The sequence below is a fragment of the Chinchilla lanigera genome, unplaced genomic scaffold (genome assembly GCF_000276665.1).
Source record: "Chinchilla lanigera isolate Chin_1 unplaced genomic scaffold, ChiLan1.0 scaffold00036, whole genome shotgun sequence".
Taxonomy (NCBI): Eukaryota; Metazoa; Chordata; class Mammalia; order Rodentia; family Chinchillidae; genus Chinchilla; species Chinchilla lanigera.
This window is the reverse complement of record NW_004955437.1, coordinates 19,657,209-19,683,790: the sequence shown is the minus strand read 5'-3', so window position 1 is coordinate 19,683,790 and position 26,582 is coordinate 19,657,209. Positions and strand designations below refer to the sequence as shown.

At 52.2% G+C, this 26,582-nt stretch overlaps 1 protein-coding gene and 1 pseudogene across 6 annotated transcripts; both read right to left on the bottom strand.

Moving 5' to 3' along the window:
* Positions 1-121: 121 nt before the first annotated feature.
* Positions 122-16,539, bottom strand: Psap (prosaposin). Of its 6 annotated transcripts, none has more exons than XM_013516831.1 (14): positions 16,342-16,539; positions 12,603-12,677; positions 11,292-11,417; positions 9,772-9,972; positions 9,001-9,144; positions 8,455-8,511; positions 6,565-6,573; positions 5,118-5,249; positions 3,568-3,663; positions 3,015-3,240; positions 2,758-2,915; positions 2,398-2,478; positions 2,045-2,152; positions 122-1,158 (listed from the first exon to the last, which is right to left on the bottom strand). In XM_013516831.1, the coding sequence occupies exons 1-14, from the start codon at positions 16,522-16,524 to the stop codon at positions 1,123-1,125; spliced, it is 1,632 nt and encodes a 543-aa protein (XP_013372285.1). In that variant the 5' UTR covers positions 16,525-16,539; the 3' UTR covers positions 122-1,122. The 6 variants fall into 6 exon arrangements, with proteins under 6 accessions (XP_013372285.1, XP_013372287.1, XP_013372286.1 ...); XM_013516833.1 differs by having other exon boundaries at positions 3,568-3,660; XM_013516832.1 differs by having other exon boundaries at positions 6,565-6,570.
* Positions 16,540-22,637: 6,098 nt separating this feature from the next.
* Positions 22,638-23,303, bottom strand: LOC102003803 (annotated as a pseudogene).
* Between the last annotated feature and the right edge of the window lie 3,279 nt (positions 23,304-26,582).

Genomic DNA, 26,582 nt, shown 5'->3' with positions numbered 1-26,582 from the left:
CACTGTGTGCTAGCTTTCAGCTGTTCCCTGAACCCCCAGGGTCCCCCACACCCCAGGGCTTCACTTTCCTGGCCAAGACAGCCCGTGGGCGCAGAGCTGTCATGAAACACTCAGGCCTGGATCTGGTTAACAGAACTTTATTGTTAAATCACAGAAACTTTAGTGCAAAACAAATGAAAATCACGAAGTCCATTTACTAGCAAGTGGCTGGCTTGCTGGCTTTGTTTGCAGCCTCCCAGCAACAACGGAAGAGAAGCTTCAGGGGCCAAACAGGCAGCAGCCACGATCCGGCCAGTACCCACCCCGCAGGTGCCTCGGCTTGTCACCCTCTACCACGCAGAGGCTTAGGAGCTTGTCATCCACATGGATTTGAAAGGGAAGGGGGACCAGGGCATGCCGAGCACGAGGCAGGGCCCTGAAAGCCACAGACACAGGAGCAGACAGACAGTGGTCACCACCGTGCAAAGGCCTCACACAAAAGCCAGGCCTGCAGGCCCTGCCTAGAGCCAGCAGGTTACAGTCAGGCAATTGCCCCGCCCCACCCCACCCCCCACGCCAGAACCCCAAACAAAGCATCCACAGGAGAAGACAGGAAAGCAGATTCAAAGGGTGACCCAGGACAACGAACCCGGGTCACTGGGACAATGTCCCACCAGTGTCCTCTGAGCCACCAGCAGCTACTCCCAAACTCTGTGCCATCATACTGGGAATTATGTTACTTTCAAAGCCTAATTATTCTGAGCTTCTAATCTTTCATATGAAACTGCCTTTGTCGGGCAGCAGGAAGGGAAGACAGTCCCTCTGTAGGACAGGAGGTGACCCCAGAGCCCAGCTGCCTCTCAGGGCTTGGAAGAAGGTCTAAACAAGCAGTGAGAACTCCCCCAGCCAGTGCCATGTGAGGACAGCTGAGACCTCAGGCCCAGTGTCCTCAACCTTCCAGCATACAAAGGACACTGAAAGCAGCTATCGCGCCAACCACGTGACAGCAATGCTACAATGAGGGAGAGAAATGGGGGTCAGGGGAAGGAACCTAGTTTGTAACAAAGTCATACAGATCTGTGTGTTTGTTACCCCAGACACACAAGGAGGAAAGGATGCTACAGTTCCCGCAGGAAGGATGCTCTAGTTCCACACGTGACGTTTGCAATGTTCCACAGCCTGGTGGGAGAGAGGGAACCCGGTTTAGGCTTCAGTTCACAAACTGCTTCTCTGGCCCATTAGTGTACCACACATCACCGAAAAACAGGAGCAGGAATCTTCCCCTAGGTCTGCTGGCACCACACGGTGAGGGCCCAGGATGACCTCTCTGAAAAGGGAGATGCAGCCAGAGCTTTGGGGACTCTCCAGATGGACCCCCACAAGCAGGGCCCAGGGCCTCTTCACCACTCACACCAGCCCTGGCCTGTAGCTGCTTGGCTGCACAGGGGCAGACCTGTCCAGCAGCCAGGGCAGGATCCAGCTCAGGCCTCGGGCAGCGGGCCTAGACACGGAGGCCAGGGTGTGGCCTCTCTGGCCCTCCCTGCAGTGGCCACAATGACTAATCTCCCGATGGGGTCACAAGGAACCGCAGGAAGGAAGGAAAAGTTGCGCAAAGGAACGTTAAGTAACATTCAGCATTTTCCAGGCCCCAAATCCCCACCCAGGAAAGGAGCACCCGTCACCCCCAACTGGGGGCTGCACAGGCAAGGACCGCCATGGCACCAGGGAGCTGCTGGCCAGGGCTGACACACCGGGCTGGGCCACTGGAGAAAAGCTCCCCAACCCAGGTGAAGACTCAGGCTGGGCTCCGGCAAGGACAAGCGAGCCACGGGCGTGCAGGAGGACTGGCTCTGCGCGAGTCCCAGGGCTCCGTGCACACCCGACGCTGGCACAGGGCACTGGAGCAGGAAAGCAGAAATAGCCACCTGCTTCACTCCACAGACCAGAGTGCAGTCAGCTCTGCCGTCACTGGGCAGGCCTGAGTAGGCCTGTTTCCTGCCTACTCAAGGCATGGTGGAAGCTGATGACCCTGAACTGGGGGTGGGGCAGGGTCACCCCTACTCACGTTGCACTGCGCTGCTGTCTCCATGTTGTGGCACCAGTAGCTGGGGCCCCACACACACTTCTCAGTTCCCAAGAGAGGCTTCCGGGCAGAATGGCAGGCTCCAATTTTCTGTATTGCCAGAAAAGGGGGAAGACTTAGAGCCACCTAACTGATCCTTTTCAGAGATGAGAGTGACAGCTTCCAGAAGCATCTGGAATCAAAGCACCCAGACCACCAGGGCTGCTGCAGACAGCAGAGGCCCAGAGACCCAGCACCCCGCCTTCCTGGCTCCCCACACTCTCGGGAGCCGTCTAGGGAGGGTACGCCCTCCCCAGTGACAGTGCCAGGGGGGCAGGTACTGGCCTGAGGCTTACCAAGCACACGAAGGATGGGTCCATGACCTCCACAAGGATTTCTACCAACAAGGGCTCATACTGGCTCACAAACTCATCACACTGCCAAGGAAAACAGAAACACATGTCCAGATCTGGGTGTGTCTGAGAACAGTGGGGCCACAATAGGCCAGGCAGGCGCTGGGTGCTCTCCTACCAGCACCCCTGCCACTCCAGGCCACCCATGCCCTGCCTGACCTCAGCTGCTCAGGCCCTTTGCTCCCTGTGAGCGAAGAGGTCACTGTGAAGCAAACACCCTGGACCTCAGGCCTTGGGGCAGCAGCAGCCACTGTCCCTCAGCCTCCAAAGCGGGTAGCACAGCAAGCAGCCCAGCCTCTATACCTGCTTCTGGTAGGGGTCAGGCAGGAAGCTGCAGCCCTTCTCCAGGGCACTCAGGATCTCCTGCTTGGTGCTGTTTTTCTCCAGATTGTGCTCCAGGTAGCCGACCAGCTTCTTGCACACCTCACAGAAGCCACCATCCTTTAGCGGAGTTACGCGTGCTACACACCAGGGCACAAGGCTTAGCACGGACAAGGTCCTACCAGACCCCAAGGGTGCCCCGTGTGTGTGCCCCCTCCCTCACGGTGCCCTGGACTCACCGGGAGGCACGTGCAGTCTGCGCAGCACGGGCAGCCTGGGCTGGCCGAGGCGGCCCTTGCCGGACATGCAGAGGCGGAGCTCACCGCACACCAGCTCGGGGCTCACCTCCTGCAGGAGGAGCGACACGATGGAGCTGCCGTACGTGTCCACCACCTCCTGGCACACCTCTGACACGGACTCGGGCAACACCGAGCACACACTATCCAGAGCGTGGATGATTTTTTCCTGAAACACACGTTAAGAGGGTCCTGTTAAGACAGGAGGCTGGGCAGGGGTGGGAAAGACCAGCAAACAGTGCGGTGCCTTCTCCTCGCCCAGAAAATACCACAGCAACAGGCAAAGGCAGCCTTGCCCAGCACTAGCCCATGGGGACCCATGGGCGCAAAGTGCCCTCTACAAGTCAGGACCGGGCTGTGCACGTTCTCAGCCTAGAGGGGAGTGTAGCTCAGCGGTGAAGCACTTGCCTAGCACATACCAGGCTCTGGGTTCTATCCCCAGCTCCACAAAAAAGCAGCAAGAGCCAAAATCCTCCCCCTGAGGAGGGCAGTGTACCTCAGTGCTATTGTTGTCAATCAACTCGACCACTTTCTTCACCACGTACTCGCACGCCTTGCATACAACGTTGTCGTGGGCCCGGACCAGCTCCTGCTGTTGAGAAGACAGAGAATGTTCTAATGCTGGGACACATGTCCCCGGGTCCTGCTCCCCTGAGGCAGGGGACACAGGACCTGGGGCACCTTAGTATCACACCAAGGGCCACTGCCGACTGGGTCCCTCCAGATTTCCAGCCTCAATGCCCGACTGTTCGCTACACGGTGGGGGGCCCTCCCTTTTCTCCATCCCACCCCACTCCCAGCTCCACCTCCCCTAAAGAAAACCCCAGGAATTCACACTGCAGGAGGAATCAGTTGCCCTCTGACCCGCCCCCGCCCCCACCCTGAGGAGCTGCGCACATGGTGTTGAGTTAGACCCATTTCCACGTCGCTCTGTGTTCACAGACAGCAGAGCAGGAACAGAGTGAGAGTCAGCATACATCTACTACTTAGAAGGCAGAGTCATAAACACTTTTTGGGTCTGCTCTCAACTTTCCCAAGTCCCGTTAGCACTTATGACTACTGTTCTAGAACCTACTTGTAACAGAGCAATACTTTTAGGCAAAACTTTCTGTGACAGTGCAAGTACCCTTGACCTCTGCTATTCATGGCCGGAGGCACCAGCTACACGTGTCTACCGAGCCTTAAAATGCAGCTGGTGTAACTAATGAAGGTAACGAAGGAACAGAAGTTTTAATCGTGCTCCATTTATAACACAAGCTGTGACTCTCCACCACATTTTCTGGCCATGAACTCGGCAGGCAGGGTGGGCTGAGGCCTCAGGAACCTCTCGGGGAGGAGGCAGTGCCCCTTCTCACTCCACCTGACACTTCAGCCCGTCATATGAAGGTGACAGGAGAGAGCAGATGATCAGGTGCCTCAGACATTCTAGAACAAGAAGCGCCTGTGCCATGTGCTAAGGCACCATATGGCCCGGGTTCTGCAGAGGCAAGATGCTAGGCCCAGGGGCACAAGGACATCACTTGTTCACCATACCCTTGAACACTGCCTGAAGAGCTGAATGCAAGCTCATTATGGGATGGAGCAGCAGGTTCATTCCCAAGGAAGGAGATCTAGGAAATGGCACGGATACCCGCGCGCATGCAGGGGCAGCAGGCCCAAGCCCCACAAAGGGCAGACATTCAGGAGTCTGTGAAAGGTTAGACTGGAGCTGACACCTGAACAGTCTGCTGTGAAACCAAAGAAAGGAAATACGTTCCCAACAGCTCAGGGTGGGGGCAGCGCAGTTATGGAGGGCACCCATATCGTACCTAGGGGCCTCCAATGCTTAGACCTTTAAGAGCCAGGCAGGGGGCCAAGGATATAGCTCAGCGGCACAGCGCCTGCCTGGCAAGTGCAAGGTCCAGAGCTCAATTCCCAGTCAAAACAAAAAGGGCCAGGCAGGAACCCAAAACAGCGTGCGTGTGTGTGACTCATAGCATGTGACACAACATGAAGGGGCAGGGTGCTGCGCAGCCCCAGCCAGAGCACAGTGAGGACGCCCGGTACCTCGAGGGGCTCTGCCAGCTCCAGGGCAGGGAGGACCTTCTCGGCGGCCACTCTGGCGGGGACCAGAGTCTGCATGGGCACTTCCTTGACCTCGACACAGAACCCGACCAGCACGCAGATCTCCTTGGGTTGCTGGAGAGAGCACAGAGCCACCATCAGACACAGCCCGCACCCACTGCCCCTCAGCAGCCCCACAAGACCCCTTGCCCAGCCCAGCCTGACAGGGGTTCCAGGTTCAATGGAAGGGCCTCATGTCCGGTGACAGAGCACAGAGACAGGACAAATGCTGGCTTTTCAAAACACCACATTCTGTGTTCACACCTGCACACGGTACACACGCGAGCCCATCCTCCAAGGGATGAATCACTTCAATTACAAGATCTTCAGACTGATCCCTCTCACCACCCAGCCAGCCAGCCACAGAGGACAGGGTTCAGACACCCTGACCTTCACACTGAAGGAGCCAAGTCCACAGACCCTGTGCACTATGTGACCCACGTGCAGTGCTCGGGGCCTGCGCTCTGGCTCCGCCCACCACGGCCGAAGGCAGCAGGACCAGAGCTGCTAAAGCCTCGGCCTGTTAAGGCAGGAGGGCTCAACTATTGCTATGGCTTACCTCAAGCCATCAAAAAGCCTCCAAAATTAAACACAGCTGAGGGATGGACGAGGAAAAGCACAGCGCAAATTCTGTCTCTGGCACAACTTAAGAAGGGGCAGGGGTGATAAGGCTGAAGACAGAGCAAGCTTTTTATTTTATTTATATTTTTTGGTGCCAAGAAACGAACTCAGGACCTCAAGCTTGCCAGGCAGGCGCTGTGCCACTGAACCATATCCCCAGCCCAAGAGCAAGCTTTTGAAGGAGGCCAAGACTCAGGAGGCGTAGGTGAAAATTCAGGCACCTCATCTAAATCCTCTCCCATCAAGATTTAAATCGCCTTCCGAGCATCTATGACTCCAATCCTAGAGATAGATGCCAATGCTCAGGACACCCCCCAGGGGCACCAGCTCCCCAGCATCCTGCAGATCCCAAAGGAACCCAAACTGAAAGGACCAGAAGCCACAATCAAGAGTGTTTCCAATCCTCTGGATCCACCACGGGGGAAGTGCATGCTGGCTGTCTGCAGCTAATGTGCTCATGCAGCAGAAGCCACTGAAGACATGCAATGCCCACCACAAGGCGACAGACACAGGTGCCTGCGAGCCAGGCCTCCGGGTCACAATGGTCCCCGTTACCACACTTTCCCACCCCTTGGAGGAGAGTTCAGACGCCCAGCACCTCAAGTGCTGCATCTCAGGGGAAAGGTATCCAGAAGGGAGGGACCCCTCCTCTTGCAACCATTGCTGGTATCGGTCAGAGTGGACCCGCCAGACAGGGGACAGCGGAGAGAGCGCAAAATAACTAGAAGCCGCAGGTATCACTACTAAAAGCAAATTCTCCATCACATACCTGGTCCTGCTGTTGAACAAAAAACCAGGAAATCGGAGTTGAAAATAAGAGAAAGGAAAGGACACAAAAGTTAAGAAAAATTAAAACAACAGTCAAGCAGTTAACCAGGCGCAGGAACGTCACAGAAGTTATGGGAAAGGCTCTGGCAGTCTGGTACCCACAAGCCACCTTGCTCCCACTAGTCACGCTGTCCCCTCCATCCCACGCTATTACCATCCCAGAACACGCACACCGAGGTTCCACAGAACCTTGAAAGAGCAGGTTCCAAGAAATGGCAGGCTTAGCCAGGTGTGGGGGTGCACACCTGTAATCCCAGGCCCAGAAGTTAACCCTACCAAGCCTTCCCCATAGGACACAGGGCTGCATGTCCCTGGCCTCAGGCCAATCTACCCATGGGCAAATGCTCGCCCTGAGGGCAGATCTGACAGTGTGTCAAGCTCAGATGCAGCACATCCTGCCGAAGTATTCAACGCTGAGGGAAAAACAGCGATGTCCACAGTACTTGGCTACAGGAATGTTTATCATTTCAAGGACAAGTATGAAAACAATCTAACCCTCCGGCCACAAGGAAGCAGTTATAGAAAATATGTCCCACCCACTGTGAAGTAGTATCAGCCACGTAAAAATCACCTGTGCGAAAGTATCTACTGATCAATTGAATGCAACCTACAACGTGTACATAAAATGTGGCCCCACCGATGTTCTGTGAAACCCCCAGGTGATTTCTGGTATTGGAAATATCACTATTTTCAAAACATTTCTGCACTGCAGGTAGACAGAGAAAATACTGAAGTTAGCTAGAAGGAAGCACTAGTTCATGAGGCCAAGTCACATCAAAGGCTTACTGGGCCGCACGCCAAGTGCATGCCCCGTAAACTGCCTCTTAGTGTTTTTACAACGAGGCAGAGTGGGAGCCACAATAAACGTCTGTGTGGATGGGCGGCTACCGTGGGCAAAAGGACCCACCAGAAATGGCAGGCTTAGCCAGGCGTGGGGGTGCACACCTGTAATCCCAGCACTCAGAAGGCTGAGGCAGGAGGATCACCACTGTGAGTTCGAGGCCAGCCTTAAGCTACAAAGTCAGTACAAGGCCAGCCTAACTGCTTAGGGAGACCTTGCCTTAAAAAGATAAGAAACAAAAAATGAAATGGCAGGCTTTGTGGGCCACAAGGTCTGGGTTCCATCGACCTGAATGCTGAGGGCACACACGGGCATCACTGGATTCCAGAAAAACTATCTCAAAGCAGGTGATGGGCAGTGAGGCCTCTGTGTCAGAGAACAAACCTGGGCGTGTGTGTCAATGTCAGTGAGGATAATCAGTGTAACAGGGGACACAAGCGCCCCCACAGGTTAGCTCTAAGGGACCAACGCCTGCCACGGGCCAGGATGCTGCAGAACAGCCGGGTGCGCCTACCAGCTCTGGACACAGAGGAACCAGCCCCTTCCTGTGACCAGCGCTTCTCCCACTGCTAACCAAGCCTCCTGCCAGCCAGCAGCAGCAGACAGCAGACACCAGTGCAGAGTGAGGGCTGGAGCAGCTGCCTTCTGCCAGGCAGGCCTCCCCTGCTCTGCTCTGAACTCAGGCTACACCGTTTTCTGGCCTGGTGTGCTTAGAGAGCAGCCTGCTTCTGCAGACCCCAGAGTTAAAGCTGGACACACAATGTGACAGCAACTGCGTGTGTGCAAAGGGGGCGTGAGCAGCACAGCCCCAGCACCAGCCTTCCTGGGTGGGACAAGGACCAGGCTGCGAGTAGAGGGCAGACCAGAGGAGGACATCTGGGTCCGACTTAGTGCGCTCAAAGTGGAGAGGGGAAGCTAAACCACGAAATGCGCAGCGTTCCTGTACACAACGTTTAGAGCCAGAAGGCCAACGGGCTCCCGGCCACCTACCATATGCATCATCATCTGGACGGCGACCTCAGAATACTGGCTGATATAGTTCTTGCACTGGGGGAGAGAAAGGTTGTCAATTAAACAGTGCAACAACACACACCCAAGAAACCAAACCAGCATTTCCCACAGTGCCAACTACTATCAAGAATATTTCCACCAGGCATGGTGGCACACGCCTGTAATCCCAGCACTTGGGAGGCTGAGGCAGGAGGATCGTTGTGAGTTCAAGACCAGCCTGGGCTACAAAATGAGCTCAAGGCCAGCCTGAACTGCATAGTGAGACCTTGCCTCAAAAAGGCAAAAAAAAAAAAAAAAAAAAAAGATAAAAGATGCCAGGTATGGTGGCACACGTCTGTAATCCCAGCACTCAGGAGGCAGAAGCAGGAGGATCACTCCAAGTTCAAGAACAGCCTGGGCTACACAGTGAGTTCAAGGCAAGCCTGAACTACATAGTGAGACCCTGTCTCAAAAAACCAAAGATAAAGAGCAGCACGGGAAGTGCCCCCCACTCCCAGCTCCCTGGCCACAGGAGACACAGCTTACCATGTCTGCCAAGCCAGGCCCCAGGCGGTCACACTCCTCCTTGGCATGTTCCACCAAGCCCTGAACAAAGGTGGAGTTGGTCCTCACAGCGGTCTGGATGTCGGTCACCATCTGGACACAGTCCTGGCACACGTCTCCGCTGGCCTGTGGAAACGGCAGTTAGGTGGCAGCGCTGCAGCCAAGAGGACCAGGCTGGACCCCTACCCAGTGCCAAGTGAGGGGCAACTGACTACGTAGCCCCTAGCAGGCAGCACAGGCTCGGAAGCACTGAGGAGTTTGCAATCACTGGGTGCTCGCTGCAGTGGAGGGTGGCTCAGCAGTGAGGAAGCCCTCACTCAGCGCACACAGGGCACTGGGATCCACCCCAGCATCAAAACAAATGAGAAAAAAGGTGGACGTCTTTGTGTATTTTAAATCTCCCATTCTGTAGAAACTGCATGGAGACATGGTGGTGCACACCTATAATCCCAGCACGAGGGCGGCCGAGGCAGGAGGATCACCAAGTGAGGCCAGCCTGGGCTACATAGTAAGTTCAAGGTTGACCTGACTACACAGCAAGACCCTGTCTCAAGAAAAAAAGTGGGAGGGGTGCTGTATGGTTCAATAAACCCAAAGGCAGTCATGCACCTGCAGTTGGGCCGAGGGACCCCTTGGTTCTGGAAAAGCAGGCTTGCACACACCTCCCCACCCACCTCCTCTCCAGCATGCGCAGCACTCAGTCTTACCACCGTCCCATCGCCTGGCTCCCACCCACTCCACCAGGGCCCTCACCTTCGGCTGGGGCTGGCTTCGGGGGCCATCCTGAGGGTATAGGAGGAGGGGGATGTTGGCCATAAAGGGCGCCACCACCTCGGGCAGGTCAGCCTCTGGGATCCTGTTGGCCTCGAGCTGCTTCTGGCGGTTCAGCTCCGCCAAGTGCCTCTGAAGAGACTCGCAGAGGCTGAGGGCGGCACACACCTCGCCAGGATTGCTCTGGGGAAGACAGGCCCGGCTGAGTGCCCTCCCCAACAAGCACAGAACGGGCCACTCTGTGCCTGTGACTTGCCTCTCCTCAAACCCTTCAAAGGAGAGAGCTAGCAGGGCATGGCAGTGCATGCAGCTAATCCTAACTACTTGGGAGGCTGAGGCAGGGTCCCCAAGTTCAAGGCCTGCCTGCACAACTTAGCAAGTCCTGTCTCAGAATAAAAAAGTATGAAGGGTGAGGGCTATGGTTCAGTGGACGAACACCCGCCTTGCGTGTCAGAGGCCCTGGGTTCCACTGCCAGGACTGCAAAAAAAAAAAAGTAAGCACAACTTTGGTATACAAGTTCAAACTGCTCCATATACCTCAACAGCACAGGAAAATTAGTCTAGGTGTCCAACCATACAGCGGCCTCCAGGCTCACCACAAGCTCTCCCTTCAAGGAAAGGAGCACGGGGAACGGGGGAGTCCAGGCCTCTACCCTACAGCCCCACGAGCTCCCGCAGCCCACTGGTTTCAAATGTCTCCCCCTGCTGCAGCCCAACCACTCCCCCCAGCTCCACTTCAGCACATGGCTCCACCAGCACCTCCCCGAGACCAGGAGACACCCAACACTCCCCGTTCCTGTCACTCCTCTTGTTCCCTCCACAGCAGAACATCCGTGCGTCCATCTCCCCTGTCCGTGTCTCCTCACAGGGCCATAACCTCTGGGTGTCCCCTGTGGCAGCTCTCAACCCTGGGAGCTAAGGGACCCCCTTGGAAAGTGATCCCCTTGGAAAGTGACCTGGAGGCCTGCCACCCTACTCCCTGTCACTCCACAGGTTTCGCTGCCCTTGAACAGAGCCTCGAAGGCCTCCTCCCAGCACCTCCGTCCAGTCCCGGACACTCCTGCGGGACCGGCCCTACCGCTGCTTACGCAGCTCTCCTCCCCAGGTCGCTCCAGATTAGTGCCCGGCCTGCATCCACACCGCACTGGAAGACAAGCGCCCCTGCGGCTCACCCCGAGTTACCCTGAACTGTGACTCACAGGACTCAAGAGACACGGAGCCACTTTCTTGTTCACTGTCTCCTCACTGAGCTCAGTACATGAGTCACCCAGCTGGCATCTATGAACACACTCAGGGACAGATGACCTTCAGCAATTCTCCCCGCCCCTGTGCTGGGCCTCCACCATGACACCCTGGCAAGGTACTGGAGGACTGGCAGAACCACACGAGGAGCTGCAGAACCCCAAAGCTATGAACACGCTTTCAATTCCAGCCTTTGGCAGGGGGTGACCTCCTGGGGCCCGGGACGTGCCCTAGCGGAAGAGTGCGTGCCCATCACCTACCGCTTCTCCTTTAATCATATCCAAGATGACAGGCAGGTAGGAGTCCACCACTTCCTTGCATGAGGATGACAGGTTGGGGTTCGAGAGCCAGTCACAGACCTTCTCCAGGTTAGAGAGGATCTCCTCCTGAAGGGGACAACAAGGGACAAGGCAAGGGTCAAAGCAGGAAGGGCTTCCTCCCCGTGGGGGCTGAGGGCAGGGTGCCCTCTGTAACGTCCAGAAAGCACAAGCCCAAAAAGTCAGCCCTCAGGAAAAAGGAGGGCAGAGACCCAGGCACAGTGGCACGTATTTGTAACCCCATCCACCTGCGAGGCTGAGGCAGGAGGATGGGAAGTTCTAGGCCAGACTGGGCAACTTATCCTGTCTCAAAAAAAATTTTTTAAAGACAGTAGAGGGGCTGGGGATTTAGCTCAGTGGCACAGCGCCTGCCTAGCAAGCGCAAGGTTGAGTTCGATTCCTGGTACCAGAAAAAAAAAAAAAAAAAAAAAAGACAGTAGCTAGTTCTTGATAATCCTGGTCTCCATCAGCAAAAATAGGCCAAAAAAAAAAAAAATTTTAAAAATCAGACATGAAAATTCAAAATGAGGCTGGGTGTGGTTGCACATGACAACCTATAATCTCAGCACTTGGGAGGCTGAGGCAAGAGGACTGCCCTGAGTTCAAGGCCAGCCTGGGCCACATAGTGAGTTCAAGGCCAGCCTGAGTTACATAGCAAGACCATATCTCAAAAAAAGTAAATAAAAATGAAGACCCTGTGACCTACAGCCTCAGAGACAAGGAATTCTGAGCAGAAAAAGCGAAAGTGATAACCACACACTTCCTCACGTTAATGGCATGCAACGTAAAATCCCAATTAACCCTGAGCATTTTATATTTGGGCCAGAGGTCAGCAAATTAGTCCCTTCAGCTGATTTTTGTACAGTCTAGAGTGAACAATACTTCCTAAAGAATATGTGATGAACAAAAAACCAAAAAAAAAGCCAGGTGTGGTGGCGCATGCCTGTAATCCCAGCACTTGGGAGGCTGAGGCAGGAGGATCAATGAGAGCTCAAGACCAGGAGACCTTTGGGCTACAAAGTGAGCTCAAGGCCAGCCTGAACTGCATAGTGAGACTCTGTCTCAAAAAGACAGACAGACAGACAGACAGACAGAAGGAAAGAAAGACTATGTGATGGAGACCATGTACGGCACTTCACAGGTGTAAAGACGGTGGCAACCTGGCCTGGTCACACCTCTCTGGCCCCAAGTCAGAGCTCTCCCAGGAACCAGGGCACCAGGCCTCAGCCACAGCAACCCACCACAGTAGCTCACCTCAGTGCCGTTGTCTTTCAGCAGGTCGCCTGCCACAGTGACCACCTGTTTGCATATGTCACATGGGAGGGATTTCTAAATGGAAACACAAGGGAGAAAGATCTGTGCTTGCGGGACACCACTCACACGAGACACAGCTGCGGACCCTAAGGCCCTTCCCCACTCTTATCTGCCCAGGGCGGGCGTCAAGGCCAGTCCTACACTCTGTCCTGGCGCCCACCTCCATGAGTACGGGATAACGGGAAGATGGATGTGACTGACCCCCACCCCTTCCTGTCCCGCATGTGGTGCCTGAGAGAACAGCTCAGGAACGCAACACAACAGACTTAGCACAGCTCCAAGTGGGTGGCTCACGGAGTCAGGGCCAGCCAGTCACTGGCCTTGATCTACTTTATGCTCCAAGGCAGTGCTGTGTGCACCACAGGGACACTCCCCAAAGCCAGCCTCCTGATAAGGCTGGGTGCCACCCAGGGCGGGAGCCCTAGGAACTCCAGCTGGTGCTTGTGGAACTGGGGCAGGCAGGCACAGGCTCCCTCCTTGGTGTCAACTAACTTCTGCCCTGTAATGATTGATATACTGTGTCAACTTGAGAAGTTTAGAAGTTTAACTAAGCCACTCAGCAGGGAGCCAAGGTCCTCACTTTATAAACATCCTCAGCCTCTGCAAGAGGAGGAAGGCAAGGAGATGGGATGAGTGCTACAGTGGGGTGGGGATGGGATGATGGGATAGCCAGCTTACAATATAAGGGAGGACAGAAGGCTTGCCCTACACCTGCCACCTTCTTGCTCTTGTTGCTTTTGCTGTCTTCTGCTACCTAGAACCGTTGCCCCTGTGCCATGCCACCCTGCCTTCAAACCCGGTGATTATGGACTGAAACCTCTACAAACTGTAAGCTAAGTAAACCTTTCCTTCTTTAATTTTAGGTGTTAGGTATTTTGTCTCAGCAACAACTGAAAGTAACTAAGAATTTGGTACCAGGAGTGGAGTCACTGCTGTGACTATACCTGACCGCCTGCTTCAAGATTCAAGAGCCTTTGGGAATGGCTTGTGGGAAAAGTTTGGAAAGGTTCGGAGATGCCAGCTAAAAGAGTACAGCTGGAACACCTCAGCCTGTTCTGTATGGGAGATTCTGGTCAGAGCTCAGAAGACCAGAAGACTGAGAGAAATCCTGCTGGTAAAGACCAGGCTCAGGTTTCCAGATGATGTGTTATGGCTTGGCAGAAAGTATGTCTGCATTTTGCTTGTGTCCAGAGATATTCCCTGAGACAGATTAAAGGCAGTAGACTCATCTGGCAGAAGAAATTTCAAGGCAGTTGAATGCTGAGGCTGTGGCACGGCTATTGTTGGGGGCTTTTAGCCAGACTTATGTCGCAAATCAAGAGCACAGAGCCTAAAAGAATGACTTAAAACACTGAGTCTGGCCAGAAGAGAAGCTTCAGTAAAGCTGTGGACTGCAAAGACAGAGCAGAGGAGATCTTGATTGCTGAAAAGGGACAGAATAGAAAAGATGGCCTGAGGGCATCACAAGAAGCAGCAAGTCTCCATCCTGTGCAGCCTCAAAACTGCAAAAGTGAAAGACTTTGCTTTGAGGAGAAAGCCGCAGAGCGCCTTGTTCCAGAATGGCAGCGGCGTAGAGAATTTGTTTCTCAGAATTTGATTCCGAGTGCCCAATGATCCAGGAACTTGACCCCTATAGCCAAGAGAGCAGAAAGCCTGGCTACTGCTCCAGCTAGCAGCAGACCCTGGCATCATCCATGTGGCGCTGGTTTTAGGTGCATGGAGAATGCAAGAGTTGTGAGGTTAAGAACACTTCCATCCTGATTTCAGAAGGCCTGGGAGACAGGTGGTATGACCCTGAGAGGAATGTGTGATGTTGTGTGTAGCCAAAGTTGCAAGGGAGAGCCCAGAAGTCTGGAAAAGCCAGGAAAGTGGATCATCTAAGGAAAGCTGCAAGAAGGGAGCAAAGCAGGCCCAAAAGAGAGGCCATGAAAGCTCCTACCACCAGAAGTGCCTCAGGGGTAGAGCCATCCAAGCCCTTTGGAGCTCACAATGTGCCAAGGGCTGCTGCCTTGGATGCTGTACAGGGAACTACAAGAATTAATGCTGGCCCTGCTGGATTTTGGACTTGCTTTCCACTCTCTTGGCTATAGGGGTCAAGTTCCTGGATCATTGGGCACTCAGAATCAAATTCTGAGGAACAAATTCTCTACGCCGCTGCCATTCTGGAACAAGGCGCTCTGCGGCTTTCTCCTCAAAGCAAAGTCTTTCACTTTTGCAGTTTTGAGGCTGCACAGGATGGAGACTTGCTGCTTCTTGTGATGCCCTCAGGCCAAGTGCCAAAGTGGTAAGTTAGCCCTGTTAGCATGCAGGGAAACCAAATGGAACCTTTAGACCTAGCCAGGCTGACACTGTGTGAGACCATAACAGGAGCAAGCTTGAGCCTCGAGACGAGTCAAGCAAGTCCTCAGGCCAGGCCTGGTGAAGCACTGCCGTAACCCAGCACTCAAGAGGCTGAGGCAGGGGGCCAGGGATATAGCTCACTGGCACAAGCACCTGCCTGGCAAGTGCAAGGTCCTGAGTTCAATTCCCGGTACCAAAAAAAAAAAAAAGAAAAAAGTTGAGAACTTCAAGAGACTGAGGCAGGAGGATCACAAGACCAGCCTAGAAAATATAGTTCGAGGCAATCTTGACATATATACTGAGACCCTGTTTCCAAAAACCCAAAAGAAAATAGAAAAGTCCTCACATCCTCATTCAGTCTACATTCAACTTGGACAAAGGAATCAGTATTCAGAACAAGACTGAATATTGATCAGAAACCAAATCTGAAAGTAGTTATGACCACGGAAGGAAATTTCCAGTAATTTAGAAACTATCTGACGAAAGAGCAGCATTGTTTAATCAAGTTTTCTTCTCTTCCTAAAGATGCACAAAATCAGAGCTTAAACTGCACTCAAGCTGGGCGTGGGGGCACATGCCTGTAATCCCAGAACTCAGGAAGCTGAGGTAGGAGGATTGTTGGGAGTTTGAGACCAGCTGGCTATAAAGTGAGCCCAAGGCCAGCCTGAACTGCATAGTGAGACCCTGTTTCAAAAAGACAAAAAAAAAAAAAAAAGAAAATTTAAAAAATAAAAATAAAATAAACTGCACTCAGTCAAAAACAGCCCAGAGCAAGCCAAGAGCAGATCTGCATCCTGCAGGGTCAACAGGGCTCAAACCCAGGCGCTTCAGGATGCATGGGAACATACACTGTTGCAGAGGCCCTCGTTACCTTCAGATGAAAACCCGTGCTATCTTTCCCAGTGTGCTTACAGTTGGAAACTGGCAATAATGAGCCAGAGGTGGCAGCACATGCCTGTCTGTACTCCCAGCACGGGGGAGGCGAAGGTAGGAGGATTGCTGTGAGTTTGTTTGAGACCAATCTGGGCTACATGGTGAGCTCAAGACCAGCCTGATCTACATAGTAAGATCCTGTCTCAAAAAAGAAACCCTTAGTAGCTCCTGAGTGCTAGGATCGCAGTCAGTGGCCTGCCTATTTGGGAGGAGGGAAGAAGGCTCTCAGAAGTGGTAGGTGAGACCTGCAGACAGGCCTTGAAGGCAGGGCATAGAGGACTTCAGGCTATTTCTGCCACCAAGAGCCAGGTATCCTGGATGGCAAAACGGCCACACCCACACACAGTGACAAGAGCAGCCCAGAGAGACAGGCTAGAAAGCGCGCCACCACCAGTTCCAGGCTCACCACTGTGGGCTTGCTCCACACAGTCTGCTGGCAGTGCCGCACCGCCCCGCAGTCCGCCGCCGTCTTGAGGTCCTGGCACAGCACCCCCGAGCCTCCGGAGCATTTTCTCAGGTCTGCGACAGGGCTGGCAAGAGCTGGAAAGAAAAGCAGTGTGAGGCGGGCAGTCTCCACAGAGGGCTGCATTGAGCTTCTTTCCCAGGGTAAGGACCAGCCCCGGCCTGGGCCCGCCCAGCCTGTAATACATAAACCACAGGGTGTCCAAAAGTGGCGCTGTCAGGTCCCAGGGCTAGAGGGGCCTCATGGATGTGGTTCATTTCACCCTCTCCAGCTATCTCCAGCATTCCTGGGATCAGGGAGTACCAGGCCTTCGAGTCCTTATAACCTGAAGTTTCACAAGTAATGAAAGCAATCACAGGGAAACAACCTGATGATTTAAATGAAGATAAGACTTCTACTTCTGTAGAACAAATAACTGAAAATGAAATGAAGTTAGTTTTTTTTTTTTTTTTAACCAAACCTATAAACCAAAAAAAACAAGATTCGTATTTGTATTACATCCAACAAGGATTCTTTTTTTACCCCCTGAACTGGGGATTGATCCCAAAGCCTTCCCACCAGCTACATCCCCAATTTATTTTATTTTGAGACAGTGTATCATTAAGTTGCTACATTGTCCAGGCTGGGTCTGATCCTCCCGCCTTAGCCTCTGAAGAGTACATAGGTTACAAGTGTGAGCCACCACAGCTGGCTTCAGACAAGGCTTCTTGATGTTGTTCAAGTGTAATATTTTTATAAACCTAATTCTCCTATGTGAGTATCTGCACATAAACAAGTTTATAGCAGAAAATAAGACTGCATGGGTCACTCATAAAATGATCACATGGCCACTCAAAACAAGGTATGTGGTGTGTCACCAGCTATGGTCCTGAGGAAAGGCCCCAGGCAGAGTCCACGAACAGGATTAGGACAGACAGACAGCAGGCTCACAACACCTGGGACCTAGAGAGTGCAGGTCAAAGCAGGGTGCCACATCTTGAGAGCTAAACTAGCAAAGGGGGGACATCTTGTGACAGGATAGTAAGAAGGTTGGGATAAAATTTCATTCTTCAAGGCCTGATAGCAGCAAGACTGGTGCTTGTCAATAATGTACTTGAAGACTTACTGGGGCGGGGAAGAAACCCCTCTTTGAAAAGCAAATCTCAGCCAGGCGCAGTGGTGCACACCTGTACTCCCAGGAAGCACAGGCAGGGGGATCAGATATTTGAGGCCAGCCTGAGCTACACAGCATGACCTTGTCTCAAAAAACCAAAAAAAAAAAAAACAACTGTCTGGACTGTCTCAAGAGTGCCTGTGCTAAAGCAGGTATACAGTACCCTTGATTTCAGGAAGCAAGACTGGGGGAAACTCAGAATCCAGGCTCTCATCTAACCTGCCTACTCAGCTAGGGAACAGCAGACACCATGGACCACACCGAGAGGATCATGGGGTGGCACGGGGCCAAACTCACACAGCATTAACTGGAGCAGGGCTCAAACGCGGGGCCAGAGTCTGAGAAGAATCCAGCCGCCACCCAAGATACACGCTCGGAGCCACGCTGCCGCTGCTGCGCCTCATCAGCCCAGCAGTGGGCACAACTCAGGGGACACAATGCTTCACTGCCACCTCCACGTGCTCCTCCCAAAAGGTCAAGTCAGCCCACCTGCACCCCACCCTTCAGACACCAGCAAAGCAATCAGTGATCTGCGGCCACATGAGCGTTCATGTCCCCAGGGCCAAATGACAAGTGCAAGCCAGCTCCCCACCTCTGGGGGCAGCGGTTCTGGGGGGAAATCACAGGTCTCAGATGGCTCAGTCTGGTTAACCCACTACGTGACCAAGCTGGGCTGTGCCAGGTGCAGGGGATGGGGGTGGGGCACAAACAGCCTGGAAGAGTGTGGTACGGGCAGCAGACTGCAAATGTGAGCCCCAAATCCCAGCAACTTCCCCCAACCAGGCCTTCCCAGGACTCCTGAAGGCCTCAGCAAGACGGGGCATGGTGGTGTCACACCTGTAATCCAGTACTCAAGAGGCTGAGGCAGGAGGATCACCACTTTGAGGCTAACCTGGGCTAGTCAACTACATAGCAAGACCCTATCTGAATGTCACTATGTAACCCAGGCTGGCCTGGAACTCATGGTGATCCTCTTGCCTCAACCTCGCTACTGGGATTACTGGTGTGGACAGATAAGAAAAAAAGACATGCTGCCTGGTTCTACCCCAGTGTTGGGCGGGAAGCTACCCAAAGGTGTCTTTGGGTAAAGGAGCCTGCAGTGACACACAGGGTTACAAGAGGACAGGTTCAGAAACCAACAGATCAGGACCAGGATAGAACATGCCAAGGAAGACAGGGACAAGTGACTGTCACTGCCCATACCTACCAATAAATACTTAGCCAAGTACAACTCCGACCCAGCTATTTTCTGCCACGAACTAGCTACAACTAACCCCAGTCTAAGGGGTTTCCAGAAACACTGCTCACCATCACAGGACACAAGGACACAAGGACAATCTGCAGGAAGCTTACTCCCTCTGGCAACAAGGCACAGTAATTGTTTTCAATCAGGACTCTGCTGTTTGTTGGGGACAGGCAGCTCTGGACTGCAAAGAACCTTGGGCAGCCCACTTAGCTGACAATAGTCCAGCTGACATACAGCCCCTGCCACCTTCAGTCACAAAGGCTGAGCTGGGGATAGAGCTCAGTAGCACAAGCGCTTGCCTAGCAAGTGCAAGGTCCTGAGCTCGGTTCCTAGTACCAAAAAAAAAAAAAAAGAAAAAGAAAAAAAAACAAAGGCTACTATAACCTGAGTGGCACCAAGATACTAACCGAACTAAAGGCAGAAGGTGTACAAGACCTACGGTCATCAGTTCTAGCCTAAGACTCCACAGACCCTGGAAATAAAGCTCAAGTCCTGGCTCCTAGAAATGTGTTTTTGTTTTTTGTTGTTTTGCTTTGAGAAAAAGTCTCACTATACAGCTCTGGCTGCTCTTAAAGTCACTATGTAACCCAGGCTGGCCTGGAACTCATGGTGATCCTCCCGCCTCAACCTCGCTACTGGGATTACTGGTGTGGACAACCACACTCACCTAGTAAGAGAATCTCTTCAGCCCAGGAGTTTGAGACCAGCCTGGGCAACACAGTATGAGCCGCATCACAAATAATAATAAAAGAAGTCCTGGCGGATTCCTCCTTCTCCCACCTAGACTTTGGGGCCTTGGGACCTCGGCACTGACTCAGCCTCCCCAGTGCTGGGATTACAGGTGTGCACCACCACACCCAGCTAGAAACTTCTTTCATAGCAGCAAGACATGCCCACGTCTACCTCAAGAAAAATGGATAAAGGTGCATCTCAAAACCTGCGGCACTGTGATGAGCCCACAGGTGTAGACAGGACTGCTGGGCCTCAGGATCCCTAGCTCAAAGCCACAAGACAAACAGAAAGCCACAGGCCTGATCAGGAGGCGGCCTGCCGGTTGGAAGACTCTGGGGACAGGATGCCTTTCCCAGATGTATTTACATTCAGAATCCTCCCGCCATAGAGGTGGCTCGCAGGGACCTGGCTGCAGACTAAAACAGGAAACTCTGGGGGACAGGATGCCTTTTCCCAGATGTATTTACATTCAGAATCCTCCCGCCAGAGAGGTGGCTCGCAGGGACCTGGCTGCAGACTAAAACAGGAAACTCTAAGGATGAGTGAGAAAACCACTCAGATGGAGACAGGGATACCTGGCCTACTGACGAGGATGAGCCCCGAGGCCTCAGGCCGGAGGCTGACGTGGACTACAAGGGCTGCTTCAAACCCTGAGAGGGATGAGGCGGACATCTGAGGAGTAGATACAACACATTCCAGAAACACAGCGGCCAGGGGCAGCCAAGGGGATGACTGCAGGAGCGCTCTGCACGAGAAAAGTGGCCTGGACGGCAGGATGGGGCGCCACCACACCATCCCCTGTAGGCACAGCCACAGCAGGAGCCCGGGCACCCACTCTCCCACCCAAAACAGGGCTCACAGAGCTGCGGAGGCTGCTGTCTCTGCTTGCTCGACATCTACCCAGGCAGTTACCTGGACGGCTGTCCCCCTGCACCCTCAGACACTGCTAGCTACTGACCCCAAGACCTAGAGGTGCCAAACCTGAGGAGAGTGAGCCCAGTGAACCATCCCATGTTGCTAAGAGCCGAGCACCAAGCACTGCCGAACAAGAGGTGCCTGGCAAGGTGCCAGTGCCTCAGGTAAAGTGCTCTCACAGTGACCCACACTGGCTGTCAGCTACAGACCCTGTGAGCAATGCCAGTCCCTACCACGCTGTCACTGTCACACCAGAGCCCTTCAACCGCTCCTCTTCCTGGGGGGCGAGGAAGCAAGTCGCGTTATGTGACAAGCCTCTTTCTCGGGAGCTCTGTGCAGATGACATAGGAAACCAGAGCGCTCAGTCCTGTCCCTGGGCAGCTCTCAGGTCGCTCAAGGTAGACCTGAGTGGAGAAACCAGCGGAGAGTTTCACATTCCCTTTGTAAAGTACCGTGAAGTCAGGGGGCTCACTAAGTCACTAATTTGCCCAGGTGAAGCTGAACTTACGATCCTCCTGCCTCAGTCTCCCAGAGCGCTGGGATTATAGGCGTGCACCACCACACCTGGTGAGATGCTCACATTCTAATTTTTTTAAATTTTTTTCACATTCTAATTTTTATATTTAAGTATAATTTAATTTTTTGTCATGTTACCTTGAAATCTTACAGCCTGTTGGGGGAATAACACTCCTAAATGTGGCAGAGACCATAGCTGCTCACCCATCTCCACTCTCTTCCTCCTCCGTTCACACAGAACTACTATCGAATGAAACATCTGGATGCCAAGATTAAAGGATGACCACAGTTCCCCATATTTTCTGCAGCAGGGTCTGCCACAAGACCACAGCCTGGGCTACCGTGACTTTCCATGACAGCCACACTGTCTCTCAGATGCAGTGTGTACTCTGATCTTTGCTTGCTCCCTTTTATCATATGTACTCACTCTTAGCCCACTCTGCAGAGCCAGTTTCTCTTTCACTCTCCATTTTGTTTTCTTGAATAAACTTTACCATTCCATTTTTTAAAAAAGCTACAACGTGGCTGACAGGATGTAAGCAGAAGTCATCACTGCTTTCTTCAAACTCAGATGTGATGGCTGGAATCAGCCATCTCAGACCATGAACAAAGGGCTAGGCCTCAAAGATGCAGGACACAGAGCTGGAAAAGCCTGAATCTGTGAGCACTTCTAGGAGTGCAGCCACCCTGGGCTACCAGGCCCTTGAATTTCCTATAATTACAAACAGTTCTTTTTCTTTTTTGGTTAATGGTCTTTTTACAGCCAAGGGACTACCATTTACAACTTGGGAAGGACATGAACTATAATTTCTTGAACAGCACTGCCGGTGGTTGTGAAGTCTACAGCCACAGCCTACTCTGCTGCCTCCAAGTCATGGTTCACAAGGTTTTAAAAACAGAGACCAAAGACGCTCCCTTGTAGATTTATTTAAAACTTGTGTGAGTGACAGCCTGACACCCATTTCACTTTAGTACAAGGCAGACATCGACAAACCAACATATACGGGCATGCCACCACGGTGTGTCATCGCCACCATGGGTCAGTGCATAGGGAAGTGCAAGAGGACCATCCTCCCACTGGGGCTTCATCTCAACAGTTTATCCCTCACCCATTTTCTGCACAGCGCCCTGAGGCAAACCAATTTTAAATGTGTCTGTTTTCAGTAAACCAGCCATGACAATTTATACTGATAAATTAACCTTGAACCCATCTGAATAGGTTTTGACTTTGTTTTTTTCATTTTTCAATCTTAATACAAATGCTTGATTGTGCTAAATCCTCAAGCTGCACACAGGAAAAACTGGCCAGCCCAAACACTGTACTAATCATTAGGAACTTTACGGAGTCCTCTAAGCGCTTCCTTATCACTAAGGTAGTATAAGTATTTATATTGTAAAACTGATGTGGAGCTTCATCTTTAGGGGACAGGACCACCAACCATACATGCAGATTTTGTATATATGGACAGAAGGTACTTTCAACATTCAGTTTTGCCATACAATGAATGAATAAATGAACTTTTTTGTTTTTTATCTTTTTTTCCAAGAGGTAAGTAAAAGATTCAATTTGGTTCTTGTTTTTTTTTTTTTTTTTCGTTTTTTTCCGGTACCAGGAAGCAAACTCATGACGTCACCAATTTGGTTCTTCTAGAGAGGGGAGTAGATGAAAATAAGTCTTCATTTTGCAGACATCACCTATACAAACTCTTCGTAATCGGCTTGTCCGTCTCCATCACTATCTGCTTCTCTGAACACTTCCTTTACTTCTTCATCTGCTAGTTTTTCTAAGTTTGTCATGACGTGACTTAGTTCTGCTGCACTGATGTAACCTATTCCATCCCTGTCAAAGACTCAGAAGGTGTCACAGATTTCTTTGCCACCAGTATCTTTCATTTTTCTAGCCATCATAGTCAAAAAATCTAGGAAGTCAATGGTGCCCTCACCATCAGCATCTGCTTCGTTGATTACATCCTATAGTGCAGCTTCTGTTGGGTTCTGACCCAGTGACCTCATGACAGTTCCTACTTCCTTTTTTGTGATGGTGCCATCACCATCTTTATTGAATAGGGAGAAAGCTTCCTTGAATTCAGCAATCTGTTCTTCAGTCAGCTCATCAGCCAGGGTGTGATGAAGGGAGATCAGAGGGAGCGCAGGTGGATGCACCAGCGCAAGGGCTGTGAGAGAGGCAGCAGAGTGCCTCTGCTTCAACTGCTGCCAAGGCACAGCGTGCACGAGACTCCCAGCACCACAACAAATGAACAGTTCTCAAACCAGGTGAGGTGGTGCATGGAGACTGAGGCAGGAGGATCGCTTTGTGTTCAAGGCCAGCCTGGGAGAAGCCGGGCGTAGTGGTGCACGCCTGTAATCCCAGCACTCAGGAGGCTGAGGTAGGAGGATCATTGCGAGTTTGAGGCCAGCTTAGGCTACAAAGTGAGCTCAAGGCCAGCTCGAACTGCACAGCGAGACCTGTCTCAAAGAGGAAAAAACAAAAAGCCAGCCTGGGCTACTTAGTGAGTTGAAGGCCAGCCTCAACTATACGGTGAGACCCGGTCTCAAACAAACAGCTCTATCAGATTTAAGCCACTATTATTTGAAGTCTCTGTTGTTCGCAGTGGAACCTAACTAATATTCGTGCACCATCAACTACGTCACCAGAATGGTCTCCAAATGATGAGTTTTTACAAAGGCTGCTCCACGGCAGGTGTGGAAAAACCATGTACACAACACCACTGTCAAAGATTTTCTAAAACTGCCTCAGTGTGAAGGAGGCCTTTACTGGAACACACACTTTAGGTTCCATTTGGTAGATCTGTCTCATTATTTTAGCCACACACATGTTCTTCCTCTTAAACATTTCAGGTAGCATATGCTAAATACTGAGTCTAGCCAAAGGAAGATAATAGAAAATGCACACGGCCTCCCATGCAACAAGCACAGCATAAATTCCACAGTGCACTGTATCTGCTGCCTGGTAATGTATCACCATAGCAACAGGTGGGTTGCTAGGAAACTAGCAGGATAACTCCAGGAGAGGCAGCATCTCCCCCAAGCTCCTGCACCTGCACATTTCTCAGAGGAATCTATCACCTCCACCCCCTAGAGCACAAGGCAATGGGACACACTCAACGCTGACTACTCTGAACAACTGTTGTCATAAACACCCAACGGCAAAGCGCAATTGTCTCTATAGAATCAAGCTTTTGGAAAACATTCTCCACAACAGAATAAAAACACTCCCCCATTTTATCTTTCAGAATAGCATACACTCAGAGGGAGCCTGCCTAGATCTCAAGAAAGTAATCCAAATCAGTGGTGCCACCAGCAGGGGGTCCAGCTATGCAGGAGGCTGGGCTAGACTATCCCAAGTTCAAGGCCAGCCTGGGCTGCTTAATGAAACCATGTCTCAGCCAGGCATGGTGGCACACACCTGTTATACCAGCACTCGAGAGACTGAGGCAGGAGGATCGTTGTGCATTCGAGACCCTCCTGGGCTACAGCATGAGCTCAAGGACAGCTTGAACTGCATAACAAGACTCTGTCTCAAAAAGACAAAAAAGGCCAGGGATATAGCTCAGTGGCATAAGCGCCTGCCTGGCAAGCACAAGGCCCTGAGTTCAATTCCCAGTACAAAAAAAATAAAATAAAATAAAAATAAATCCCCCCCCCCAAAAAAAAAGAAAGAAAAGAAACCAAGTCTCACGGTATAACGTCTAGAAAAGGGCTGGGGGTACAGCTCGGCAGTAGGGCACTCGCCTACTCCATGTGAGGCTCTGGGCTCAATTCCCAGTACTGTGGGAGGGAAAAAAGAAAAAACTCAGGGGCAAGAAAGCGCCCAAGCCAGCTCAGCTGACCTTCTGCCCCATCAGCACACAAAGGCTCTTTCTTCCTTGCTCTCCTCACCCACTGCTTCACTTTGTGATTTTCCCCACAAGCAGGACAATTCCAGAACAAAAAATCTTCCTACCTGGATAAACCAATAGGGTACTCAGCTAAGTCACCTCATGTAGCCTCATCTGAGGGAGGGGGATATGCAAAGTCTTCAGTTCACCAAGAGCAACACAGATAGGCATGGTGGTACCACCTGTAATCCCAGCACCCAGGAGGCTGAGGCAGGAGGATTGCTGCACGTTCAAGGCTAGCATGGGCCAAACAGTGAGACTGTCTCAAAAAACCAAAAGAGCAATACAATTTTGGGGACATAAACTCCTGACTAGTTCACTGAGTACTCTAGAGACTGAGGTGTTCGTCAAGGGTAGAGCACTTGCCTAGCAGGCATGAGGCCCTTGGTTCAAACCCTAGCACCAAAGAACAACAAAAAAGCTCTCCAGTTCAATGAAGTCCTGCTGACAAAACTCCCTGCGAACCACGACAGATGGGTGATAAGCAGGGAAAAACTGAGGTCACCTTGGAGAAGACTCTGCTGTCACCCTTGACCATGAAACGGGCCCCTTGCAGGCCACCCAGACTGTGGTCAGGCCAGAAGCCCCAGGAGGCGTCGTAGGTGACAGCACCAGGTCCCCGAGGAAGCCGGAAGTCAACACAGTCCGCCACAACAACAGGCACGGGCACTCCCCACCTCACACTAACAGCCACGTGGCCCTGCACACTCGCACAAGACAGTGATGCATGGGCCAAGGGTCCACGCAAACCCTGCTAATAGGGAAACTCACACCACTTGTCTCACCTGACCCCGTGTGGACCAAGAAGCTGCAGGTACAGGTGGGTCTGTGATCCACATTACTCTTCGTTTCCCCTGGCCAATACTGAGCAGAACACTGCCTCCATTTGAAATGCTGAAAGAAAACCCTATGCACCACAGCAGGGGAAGCTGAGGCTCCACATCCCCTAGCTGCCATCCGAGAAGATTTCCAGATTCAACAAAGCACTCGGCTCTGCTCAGACACCTGGCCCTGCCTGCACATCAGCCACACAGACTCTTCCCAAAGCCACCAGGGCATCCATGAGGTCCTCCTCCCGACACCAAGACATCAAGTGACCTTCTCACATCCGCACAGGGATTTCTCCGGGGGCACATGACAGGTGACACCACCACAGACCAAATGCAGAAGCCGCCAAGTAGTGAATCCTGCAAAGAAACCAGGGCTGGGGCCATAGCTCAGAGGGACAGTGCACCTGGCAAACAAGAGACCCTAGGCTCCACCACACAAAAAGAGAGATGACAAAAATGTAACACAAGCCTTCTCCTAAGTGTGTGCAGGTAAAGATTTTCATTAAAAAGATATTATGTTCCAAGTCAAGTAGTGGTGCACACCCATAATCCCAGCACTTTGGGAGGCTGAGGCAGAAAGATCTCAAGTTCCAGTCCAGCCTGGGCAACTTGGTGAGACTCTGTCTCAAAATAAAAAACAGAAAAAGGGCTGGGACATAGCTCAGTGCGAAAGCCCCACGTTCATACCCCAGTATGTTAATGATATATTAATGATGATGACTGCATCTTCAAGCTGGGCACTTGGGCACACATTTATAATCCCAGCTACTTGGGAGGCTGGGGCAGAAGCACCGCTTTGAATTCAAGGCCGGACTAGCCTACATAACAAGACCCTGTCTCAAAAAACAAAAGAATCACCAGGCTAAACACTTAGCAAATGCCAGGCATGGTGG

Coding starts and splice junctions, on each gene's coding strand:
- Psap (XM_013516831.1), bottom strand. CDS start 16,524: ATGCAGCCCTCTGTGGAGACTGCCCGCCTCACACTGCTTTTCTTTCCA. Junction 11,418..12,602: donor TGAAAGACAACGGCACTGAG/GTGAGCTACTGT, acceptor TGTCCCCTTCAG/GAGGAGATCCTCTCTAACCT. Junction 2,153..2,397: donor ACCCATCCTTCGTGTGCTTG/GTAAGCCTCAGG, acceptor CTGGCAATACAG/AAAATTGGAGCCTGCCATTC.